The sequence below is a fragment of the Falco biarmicus genome, chromosome 2 (genome assembly GCF_023638135.1).
Source record: "Falco biarmicus isolate bFalBia1 chromosome 2, bFalBia1.pri, whole genome shotgun sequence".
NCBI classification, from domain to species: domain Eukaryota; kingdom Metazoa; phylum Chordata; class Aves; order Falconiformes; family Falconidae; genus Falco; species Falco biarmicus.
In genome coordinates this window covers 102,968,982-102,981,406 of record NC_079289.1, presented here as the reverse complement: position 1 = coordinate 102,981,406, position 12,425 = coordinate 102,968,982, and the positions used below count along the sequence as shown (strand labels likewise).

Genomic DNA, 12,425 nt, shown 5'->3' with positions numbered 1-12,425 from the left:
GAAGTTGTGAACCAAATGTCGAGAGGCAAATCTCTCTTGCTCAAATTCTGTCATGCTAAGCTGGAACACACAAATACTTGAAACAGCACATGACCCACAGCACACCACATGCATTTGGATGCAAGCAGTGATCTGGGGTCTGCTTCTTTCTGTTTATCCTCTCTCTCAGCTACATAATGCGAGTGTGGCTTCCAGAACATGCTGCAGAAGAACAAGATATGCACACTGGAACAAAATAATAATATAACAATAGTTTGATTTTATTTGTCAAGAGACAAATGAAATCATATTGTCTTACTTACTGCTCATAACTGAATGTTTCAGAGCTATTACGATACTGCTGTGGTAGGCAGTGCTGAGTGTTTCATCAGTGGTGGGCTAGAAAACATGGAACTCGGGACTCAGTTTGGAAACAGGAAAGACAGAAATAAAAATTCAGCTCGCTGCCTGCTCATTTGACTGACGCACAAAGATCTGACGTAGCTTCTGATTCAGAAGCTGTGCCTGCTGTGCCCCTCCTAGCAATAAATTGCCTTACATACATGGATAAGCAGTCTAATCAAATAAGGATTTAAAGCAGGATGTGGTCAAAGGAACTACTGATTTCTCTTAAAGCCTACCATTGGTCTCTGAGCTTTTGTACTTATTAAATAGTATATGAGATTTATCAGAAGGAAAATGTGAGTACAGATACCTAGGTAAACAAATAAACTGCTCGCCTACAGTTTGCAAATAAGTATCTCTTCTCAGACTTTTTTGTGCTATGCTCCTATTCATGGGGCAGTGCTGGTGAGAAATACCACTTAAGACCAAGTACTGCATCTGCTGCTGCCAAGTGGCCTGGTTTGTAGCACATTTGCATCACTGCCCCTCGAGGAATCATTTGCAGCCAGAATGTTACATGGTCTTCTACACAAATAGCCTGCTTACGGTTTCCATGCTTTGTGGTAACAGTCATGGTCAGACAGAGCTCTTTCTGCAACTTGTAACACTGATACTTTTTCCCCTGCCCCAGTAAGAGACAGCCAGCAGTATCTTGCTTACGCACGTGTAATTTCCTGCTACAATACACGCCTGTCACCCTAACGGGGCATTTGCTTGCACATTACACACTGGTCAAATGTTCAGCAGAAAAATCCCCCCTTCAGCTAAGCGCTGCTTGCTACCCTTTGGAGTACTGTGGGTCTTCCCATGTATCTATATACTCAAACCAAGACACCTTCTATTTAAGCCAACGGACATCAACTGGTGATGAACACTCGCAGATAAGGACTACAACTCTTAAATGTTACCCTAACTTCCTTCCACAATCTCTGCTGGAGTTCTGAAAATAACCAAAAGTTTTAAAAAGCTGCTTTCAGTGTAGAAGCTGGATTTCGTATTTTGGATTCCACACCCTAAAACTATGGCTGTAAACCTGCCTTTTGAGGCAGGAACTTCAAACATATCCTGTATTTTAAAGGAACTCCGAACATCCAACTGCTGGATTGTGATTCATCTGATCACCAAGCATTAACTCAAATGATTGTTGAAGAAAACATTCTCTTATGCAGCTGCTATGCCCCAGGAATAACTCTAGATTCTATTTCATAAAATTAAAATTCATTGCTCAGCATAAAGACTTAAAAAATAACAGACAGAAATTAGAAGTGTGCACCTTATCTTCAAGCACATACTTTCCAATGACAGACCACCACCTGTTTCTCACAGATGAACCTTCGGTAGCAAACTCTCAGGAAGACGTAAGGGAAATTCTAATGTGTTTCTAGTTCAGTTTCTAAAAAAATTAAAATAATTAAATACCAACACCCGAGATTCAAATTTGTCACAGCTAATAATCGAGAAACTGCAAAATAGGGCATAATATTTCTAGCAATGAGAAAATCTAGTAAAAACCAGCACCTTATTAGATATAAGAGGAATTAAATCCACAGTACCAATTCACAGAAAACTAGATCTCATTTATTTTGCTGTTCACAGAACTACTTGTTCAATTTAGGGAAAAACTATCTTTGCCAGAGCTGTGTCTTCTAAAGCAAAGATTATTCATTCCTCAATGTGAAAACTGTTCATGAAGAACTCTCTGCAGCAAAGCAAGGAACTAGAAACCAAAAGTATAATGAACAAAAACCCTGAACTAAAACAATAGTCATCCAACTTGCATCCCAGCCTAACAGAAGAACTATTTCCAACTATGCTTCCTTACATGTAATTTATTATTCAGATACTCTGTATGTGACATGTTCTTATCTAGGTTATTTTTCACCTTTTCCACTGATTCAGACTTTCTAAGTCAATGGTTCTAACAAAAGGTATTTAATGAAACTTGTCTTTTTAATGAGAGTTGCAATATTTCTTGGGAATGTTACAACGTGCAATTTTATTACTATTTTACTTCATGGCTGCTGCAGCTGCAGTAGGTTTCCTTTTCCATGGGTTTACGAAGAGTACAGAGACTAAGAAATGCAATAATTTCAGAATGGAATTTGAAACAGACTGATCCGTGCTCAAAGCTAGGATACTGTCTCCTTTAACAGATGGGAATGATCTCACCAAACTTTCATTAAAAGCAGCATGTGAAACCAAGTATACAGCCAATGTTACCACAAGAAGAATGTTGATACTGAAAGAGAATAGGCTTTCTTCTGATTACTGGAAAGTATTTTAGCTAGTATAGCCCAGATCTGATAGTGATTTTTTTAATTTTTGCTGCCTGGTAACTCCCAGTATGAGAACTTACTTCTCATTGCTTTAAACTCTGCAAGGCTTTGAAGAGTTTTTAGTACACCCAAAACCACAAAAAAAAAAAAACCAAGGTAGGGAAAAAGTACTCAAGAAACTATGATAGACTTTTCCTTTGAGATATCTTAGCTTCTCTCATCTTATTAGGAAATAATATCCTACTAATTTTACATTCTTTTTTTCCCCCTAAAAATTAATATTACATTTGAGATTAGGAGTCAGATTTTTGTAAACCACCTAGCAGTTAATAGACTTTTGCTCCCATGTCACTTCAAAGCCTCTGAAATTCCCTCCGCTTAGGAGGAAGAAGAAAATTTAGAAGAATGTCCTCCTCACCAAGAAGCATTAACATTACCAAGAACAGAAGAAATTGAAACTTCAAGCAAAAAAACCAAGGGAATGGTAGTGGTGCAGAAAGAAAACAAACTGAGCGTCTTGGAGGACTAACCCTATCGGCATGTCCTTTGCTACAGAAATGATATGCTTTCAAATGATCAATAAAGTGTGGGGGGCTTCTTTCCCCCAAATGGCTATCTACAACTACAGACTGAGACTGTTGATTATGCCTTGTAATTGGGGAGCAGAACACGTGGTGAAGGATAATTACTAATTCTGCTATCTTTTTGTTTCCTCCCAACCCCTTCTTCAATTTCCTGATCTCAATGCCAGCACTCTCAAGCTACCTCACAAGTAAATGCACATCTCCTTCCTAATCTGTGCTTTGGGCAAATGAATCCGCCACTACTCCCTATCCAAACCCTTCACATGTCCTAAATGCATCCTAATCCTACTGCAATGGCATGCCTCCCTGTCTTGTGTTTTAAAGAAATCAATAATTTATTTAGTCAGCTGAAACTGGTTATTTGTGAAACTAATCCATTAACTGCCATTTGGCAGAGTATTACATCTTGCAAAAAAAGCTGTTCCAAAGACAGTGATTGTCCCATCTCCAGCCTTTGCATTCAACCATGTATTATTTTTCTTAAAGAAGTACATTAGGATTACGATGTCTAGAGCTGTGGCTGTATCTGAAATTAATATAGGCTGAGTTGCCTTGCTACAACACCACAGCTCACAGCGAAGTCCAAGTGCTGTGGATGGAGATCTCTCTGTTGTAGTAATGCCACAGCCAGAAGCAGGAACCTAAACCGGAGGAAAGACCATTCCCCCTCACAGCTATTTGCTGTGACAGCACTCGAGGAAGATGCAAACATGGGACTGTTGCTGTCTGACTGATCTGCAGCTCAGCCTATGCACTGGAAAAACAGTGAAAACAGGAGATACTCATCTGACCAACTAACCAAGAACTAAATGCATGACCATAAGATACTGCCAAGCCGAACATAGCAACTTCTAGTTGATACTTAAAACTCTTCTCGAATGATTGGGTCTGCAACTAATTTTTTAGCTGGGGGATTTCCAAAATATCTATAGCAAATAATGTAAATACTCACCAGGTATATTAAATATTCAAACCTTGGAAGGATTTGCTAAATCTCATTGTCAATAGCTGCATTGCTAAAGCATGAGGGCTCCAAATGTAAATTAATGTACTTCAGGGAAGACATTTGCAACCACGTGACGATGTCACTGCACGGGTTATACGGGCTTTGTCTTCCAAGTATTCATTAATTTAATTTATATTTTAAGAACTTTGGCAAGGTTACGCTCCTATTTTTCAGCTCGGACAGCGTATTGATAGGAGAAGTAAGATGCTGTATTTTAGCTTTTGGTGAAAATGTCTCATCACAGAAATAGTTCCCTTTTTCTATATTAACAGTTTGCATACCGACTTCATCCTGGATCTCCTCTGCCACAGCAGGCACATTGTAGAGGAAGGAGAGAGACTGGTTCATGCGTTCATATATCACACGTAGATGTGTCATAACCTATGGAAATAAAAGCATTTTAAGGAGGGGAATACTACTTTTAATTTGACACCACAAATGTTATAGGTTATAGAGAGCAAGACGGTTTTCACTTGTGTTAGGTTTAAGACTTCAGCATGCTCTGCGTACTGAAACTGTCAAATCCATTGCAAAAATTCACGTCTCCCACAGCTGCTACAAAAATAGTGTTCTAGAAGCTCTTCCATAGCAACTACCTGAAATCCCATGGGAATGCAGAAATTTAAAGCAGGAGTTTACATTTGCTGTGGGGCAGAGCATATACCCAAGCAGCTATTGTGGCAGAAACCCACAGCCTCATTTACCTTTTGACAACATTTACCTTTGCCCATACCTGTAAGTTTTTACATAACACACAAACCAAGTGAGGCACAACGATCGCTGCATCAAAATGTTTCAGCTGTTAGGGTTTTTTTTTCCCTTATTCTAATATTGCAAAAGAAATAGCGCTCTCTAGAATAAAAACCTTCAATTTTCTTGGTAAAAACATCTGCAAGCATTGTCAGCTGAAAACAAAAATATTTCCACTCAGATGCGTTACTGCATTGTCTCATGCGATTACAGCGCTATTGCCTCAGGTTCATGCACACTGCTATGAGTTGAGTCACGACATCCCATGATATATGCCTCCCCCAGGGTACTCTCCACAAGTATCACCTCTCTTCAATAGAAAGGGAAATTGAGGTGCATCTTAAAAGACTTAGAAAACTGACAGGGCAATTAGGTGCTAAAAGGAAAATGGGCTGCAGATAGCAATTTTAATGGAACAACAGTAGATTTCTTCAAATCCAAATACATTATTTATGCTTCTGAACAAAACAATGTTTTCCATTTTCCACTGAAAAAAAATTCACAAACAGATCTTCCAGCCCACATTCCTCCAATCTTCTGACCAATTCAAGAAGCAAAGGTACTATAGAAATACTCATTCCTATGACAATATACAAGAAGTACAGTGAATTGTTTAGTATCTAAATGTCAGTTTCCATTTTTCACCTGTGCTGCCACACAACCTGTATTCTGCAAAATTTCGCTGGTTTTTGTTATTAAATAATCCAGTGGTTTAGAAATTAAAAAGTCATGTTGGATGCAAAAGGACATGCTTTAGTGTTTAAGACAAAGTAAAGACAACCATCACTGCAGAAGACTGTTAAAACCGCACATTTCTAACCCTAGTAATTTCAAGACAGAATGATCTCAATGTACAAGTCTGACTGGAAGAGATGTTTGAGAAATCTAATACATAAATTGTGCCATTCAGGGAGGTATATGGTTTTGATTTGGCTTTTAGTGATGCCAGCCAGTTCAGAAACTGTGGAAAAACAGTGCTTCCTCTTGTAACCTGCAGAGGGAACAGCAGCAGAATCTGCAGATTACAGCACACTTTTTACAGCTTATCCATTGTGCCTACAATTTTAATTGACATTTGGAAAGCCAGCTACAACTTCAATATTGTTTTTTCTTGCTTTCTCATCCTCCACGATATACAAAGCCAACATGAAAGTTGTTCCAAAACATACATATTGAGGACTGGAGTAGCATTCAGCAGTTACAATGCTATGGACTACAGTGCCTATTTTGAATGAACATGTTAAACTTGAGGGCATCACAGCAATCACATTTATAGACACAAGTACCTCTGCAACGACTATAGAAAGGCTGGTTGCAGTCAGATGGCTGCACTGCTTCTGGTTCTGCCACTCAGCTGAGGGAAGCGTAACTACGTGTAGTCACTAAATCTATTACTGACATTTTCCCAGAGGTATTATTTACAAAAGCAGTAATAAAGGCTCTGGGCATTAACGTCTTGGAGGGCTCCTCAGGAAATGCCCACGACTGACCACACTGTCTAGATAGACAGAAACCCCGTTTTCCACTTCGCAGAAGACAAATTAAACCCACCCTATTCCTACACCGCTTTGCCTTAATCTTCTGCCAGAAAGCAGATTATTTTTTCTTGCATGCAAAGCTGTCCACAGAAAGGAGTCAGGTATTTTTTTAAAAAACAGGTTGACAGAAACTTCACAACAGTTATGAAAAAATACAACACCATTAACCCTCAGCGGGGATTACCTGAGATCTGATTTGGGCAGCTTTCTTCGGGTCTACCATGCGGACATGTTCAAAGTGTTTGAGAGTATGCTGTCTGTCTTTCTGCTCAGCACGCACATACTTCTTCAGCATGTTGAATACGTGACGAGGCTACAGGGAAGAAATAGGGAAAAAAAGAATCAGTTCAGAACACCACATGTTTTATTTCCTTGCACTGGAGACATATCCCAAACTAAAAGCACTTGGCCAGTCAGTGCCTGCAGCTGTCTTCTGAAGGCAGGTCTGACTGCTATCAGCAACATCCACTCACCCAACCTATTTGGTAGGAGGCACCTCTAAATAGTAGTTGTAGGTAGCAGATAAGGTCCCTGGGGAGGGTGTTCAGATTTCCTCCCTGACCATAGGGGGGAGTTTGGTTGAGTTTTCTTATCTAACTGCTCTACTATTGGCCCAACAAGACAGCAAGTGCCATCTTAGCCTGCTAGTTCACAGACACCCAACATCAATTTCTTTTGGGCTTTGTTTCCATTCTCCCCATCAGACTCTGCTTCTCCTCTCCCCCAACTCAGGAAGCCCCCATGATACAAAATCTCCATTTTGCAACATTCACCGCCACCAGGAAAATCCCCCCAGATCACCCCCCAAACCGTGGACTCCTTCTGATTCCCGACTCCAACAGGAACATTACAAAGATTCCCAATATACACTCTACTATGCTGAATAATCAACCAGTACCAACATCTGTCAACTACAGTTAAACTTTAGCAAGAAAAAAGATTACACATGGTGAATTTATCAACAGTAAACAATGTACACATTCAGATTCACATCAAAAAGTAACCTGCCTAACAGCTGCACAGACCATGTGAATGAAAGCACTACTCTATCTAGGCCAAGGAAGAATCATCAGGCAGCAAAACGTAAAAATAAAATCAATAAATCAATAAATAGAATTCAGGATGCTCCCGTCTTGTCACTACTGCTGTGCCACCAGGGAGAAAAGAAAGAAGAAAGGAATCAGGAAGGGAATGAGCTCAGCTACAGAAAGTACACATCCAGAATTCACAACTGACTAAAAAGCCGTAAGAAAACAGGGTCACCTATGTGGTTCTTCTGAAGGTACTCAGCTTGGGTGCCTGATTTTATAAAAATCTCAGTCTATGTCTATACTGCAGGTGATTTTAATTAGTAAAACCCACTACATACATGCCTTAAGGCACATAACTGAATACAAACAAAGGAAAGGTCTGTACCTGAAGGGAACATGAAAACATACACACACTGGTGATAGAGCAGCGAAGACTAAGAAACACTTATTTCTACATACCCTCCTATTCTGTACAATAATACGGTTCCAAAACAGGGAAGTGTTCTCTAGCATTTGGCTAAGACATCATTTTTTAACTCAGTGTTCATGATGGATTCTGGAAATCCTGACCCCGCCACAAAGCTGCTGTGCTTTTGTGCACCCCACCTGAAGCTGCCAAGCAGTGAAAAGCGTGATGCTGAGCCAGGTGAGAAGAAAGGGAAAGGTGACCTTATTGTGCAGCAGATTAAAGAACGAGCAGAAGAGGTGAACAGCTGCTCTGGGCACTGGCAGGGACACAGGAAACAGGGTGGGGAAGTGACAACGTGAGCGTCAGAGGCTTGCACAGCTTTCCAAAGCAGGAAGAACCGTGGGTGAAGTGGAAGTTTTAAGACTTAGATTCAAAGACAAATATAGAGCCTAAACTAATTTAACATTTACACGAGAGATGAATACTAAGCTATGGAGCTCAAACATTTCAGAATCTCTTCAGTTTAAGAGAAGCAACAGATTTAAAAACGTCTGAGGAAAGTAAACCAAAGGTTATTTGAAGAAGATCTGTCAGACAGAAATAGATGTGAAGCCATTGCCTGCCAGAGGATTAAACTTAGTGGCTCCAGGACTGAAGATTCATTCATGAGGAAAACAACCCCAAGCCCCCAAAGCCAAGCACCCTGGGATGAAGCTGCAAGAAACTGTGGACAAATACTGGAAAGTAAGTAATCCTCACAGCACTGCAATAATGGCCAATGCCAATGGTAAGCTTTACAGGAACAAAGGCTAGAATACCATGAAGTTTAATAATAAGAAAATTTTGAAGATAGACAATGTCATTACCTTTCCTGACAAGTTAGCTTTCCATTACCCCAAGACACATCAAGGCAGCAGGTTAGGGCAGACTAGAGAGGAAAGGATTAATTTCTATTTCTTCAAGAGATGTTCCAATTTAAGTGTCATGTCTAACACCGGAAGGGTACAGTTTTTGTTTTCCCTAAGTGTATTTGTATACACTGCAATACGTCAATGAAACTTTTACATTAAGAGTCTCAAGTAGATTTGTTAATAGGATAGCAATATTGAAAATACCTGTCAAATGCCACTAACAGAAGTTATCACTTGGGCAAACTGGCAGCCCACCTTCCGTGCCTTTTCTAACATTGAGGAATGTCCTAAACTTATGACTATAAAGGAGAAATGGATATACATGCCTCTAGCATGCCTGGTCAAGAAATCTCCCTGTGATGGCAGCAGAAAACCATAATTCAAGTTTCAGACAATGCAGAAAGAATATTAAATGCAAGGTGTTTCCTTATAGGGGCAGAGACTTTGCTTTTTCTCAAGCAAAAAATATCCCCAAACCTACCACTAATAACTCACTGCATACAGGTATACAAGCCTAGAGAGAGTTTCAGTGTTTTGTTTTTAAAACTAGCCATATGCACGTTTTAACCCTCATGGTAACTATTGATCTAGTGATCTCACACTGCCTAAAAGCTTGTGACATTACTCTAACAGCAAATGATTCAAAGCTAAAAATCCTTGTGAAGCACCCAGTCACCTGCCCAAGGCCCTCCCGGTCAGCAAGGCACCGTGCTGCGCACAAGTTCCTAGGCTGGATGCAGGCACCTACGGAAACGACAGGATTCCCTGAACATCAACACCTAAGATATGTATGTACCCAGGCTCTCCTGAAGTGGAAGCTGAAATGGGTTAGAAGTCCTAGCACATAGACTTGTTATCACTAAAAATTTCTTTATTGTTACCCTTAGGAATCATGCTCTGCCTCAGCCGTTAAGGTAATATAGCGGGTTCGTTTCCGCACTGATCAAAAAAACCAAACCCAAAGGTGGCGGTATCCCTGAACGTTTGCGGTATGCTAGATCAGCTCTGCTTCCTCGCTGGAAGTCCCAGCCACACTGAATCAGGTCCAACCTCCGACTTTCCTAAGAACTCTGCAATGCTACTGCTGCTGGCCTTAGGGCTGTGGCCGAAGGTGAAGCTGTCAGAGCTGGTGACGGCAATGACAACTCTCCACCGGGCAAGCACAGGGTGAGGGAAGGCTCCACAGGCTTAGGACATGCAGTCAGACCCTGTCTGAAGCCGGTGTATCCACAGCTGTCAGTTACATCCACCCTAGGCAGGAACCTTCAGATTAAGTTATAATTTGCTGAAAATTGCACCGCTTTCATTTAAGTTTCCAAAATCAGCTAAATTAAGCTCCCAAGGCCTCAGCTCTGACACTGCCTATGGCAGAACGGCTGACACATCCCAGGGCCCGCTTGGCACTTCTTGCCAAACTTCATTAAAAAAATGCTGGGTTTAGCTCTTGAAATCTGCTGCATGTTCTGCCAGGGAAAACTCAGTGCGTTCAGGTCTGTAGTCACCTTAACAAAATACATGTTGCAGAGCAACAACCTTGTGTCGGCCACCAGAGGCTACCTAAGCCTCATGAAATAATTCCACTATTTTCAGTTGTATGTGCAGGTTTTGTTGGCTTGGTTATTTTGGTCTTCCTCTGAAAGCGACCAGAATACTTCCAACATGACTTCTGTTATCCCCATGTTTTCAGTTACCCTGGCTGACGCTGCTGGGGACTGTCATTTAGCCAGCATCAAGACCAGCCAGTGACTTCCTAAGCAACAGGATCCAGCACCAAATTCAGAATGCGTATTATTTCATTACCAGTGCCGTTTAGTTAGGAATAATATTGGCTAGAGAGTACTCCAAAACCCTGGACTGGCTGGCAAGAAGCTTAAATTCACAGTCTTACGGCACACACTCATGACTCAGGCAAATGCAGAAAAAAAAGACACAAACGCTTCTAACAAGGTGCACAGCCGGCAATGCAGGGTGAAGCAGTGTGAATGCTACCACGACACGCTCTTCCCGACTGCTTCAAGCACACACTGTCAAGCCACTTGCTTCCACGAAACTCACTCCAAAGCTCCCCCTTCTCAGCAGATTCAAACACCCGTTTTTTATCTAAAACTAAGCACAGATCGATTGCAGCCCTCTCACAAGCTGCTGTGACAGGCCAACAGCTGTACTCATGTCTGTGGGTATTTCAGTTGTCAGTTTAAAATCCTGTTTATGCTGGAGAACATTGTTAAAATATTATTTAATGTAGTTTTCATGAGTATGTTTGGACTTGCACGTATTCAATATATTTGGTACAAAGTAGACAGGTTCACAGACTACGTATGTGGTCTATACCGACTGCCTAGGTTGACAATGCACCATTACAAGCTAATTTTCTACCAAAACCTGTAGAGAATATGCCTTGTCTTTATTTGGAAGACTATTATTTCTGAGAAAGAAAAATAAATAAATAAATAGGTAATAAAAAGTGTGTGTGTGTACATATGCCCCAGGGCAGGTTTAAGGACCTGTACTGCAACCAGCCCCCTGGTTTGATAGTTCACCCAGGCAGTCCTGACAGCTGGTTATCAGGTTTCCCGCTGTACAACACACAAACTCGAATGAAGCAGAAAATGCTGATGGCTCCTTGGCTACCTGGTGCTGAGTTCCAGACCCGCTGACTGTAATCCAGTGCCTTTATTTCAGGTGGCATCAGCACCGAGATAAGGTCACCCCCTTAAAGGAATCATATATGAGATCTAAAATGCCCCCTAAAATGGCTTCTAGCAAGTAATATATATAATGACACACAGAGAGACATTAATATAAATATGAATATCTGTGCATGAAGATGCCCCCCATGAACTCCACATTGATCCCAGTCTACTATTTCAGATTATAAGGGAGTAATGAAATTGCATTTTCACTGAGCTTGAAAAATGGAAACATCAAACGCAGTTTGGATTGCTAAAATGTAACTTATACTCTCCTCTCCTCATGGAAATCTGAAGTACTTACTACAGAGAAACACCACAAAAATCACATTAAAGTACTTCTAAGTATTTCAAATACAGCTTCCCATCTCTATGCCATGAAAATTCCACAGGAAATTCTGAGCTGGCTTATAATTTTGATCAAAATTCTCTCTGCATCAGAGAGAAAGGTTTCACAATGCTGTATTGTGCTATTTAATCTTGCTTTCAGAGAAAAATCAATCACCAGTCCTTTCTGATTACTGCTTTTGAGATGTGCAACAATTGCTTCTTTTCATTCACCCAGGAATACCTTGTGTACCATACTAGGTATATATTTTACCTGCTGTTATGAACTTGCAGGTCATGTTTCACACAGTAGTAGCAGCTCATTTTAGGAGCATTCAGGAAAGGTTGGCTAGGATAAATGCAAGACTTTTACTTATGGGTGAGGCACAACTAAACCCTCATCCAGCTACCATTCGTGTGGAGCTAAAAGATGCCTTCTCCTAATTTCTGCTAATTTATAAGAGAACACGTTACCCCACGCATCACAAATAAATGGCTATAATGGTGCTCAAAACTTCC

General features: G+C 40.7%; 1 protein-coding gene across 2 annotated transcripts in view; it reads right to left on the bottom strand.

Annotated features, from left to right (window-relative positions):
* The window catches only part of APP (amyloid beta precursor protein), a 229,353-nt gene that overhangs the window by 44,921 nt on the left and 172,007 nt on the right, over positions 1–12,425 (bottom strand). For both annotated transcript variants that reach the window (XM_056327035.1, XM_056327036.1), the window contains 2 exons: positions 6,723–6,851; positions 4,532–4,631 (listed from right to left, as the gene is read on the bottom strand). In XM_056327035.1, the coding sequence (XP_056183010.1) occupies positions 4,532–4,631; positions 6,723–6,851 (229 nt within the window). The remainder of the gene's footprint in view (positions 1–4,531; positions 4,632–6,722; positions 6,852–12,425) is intronic.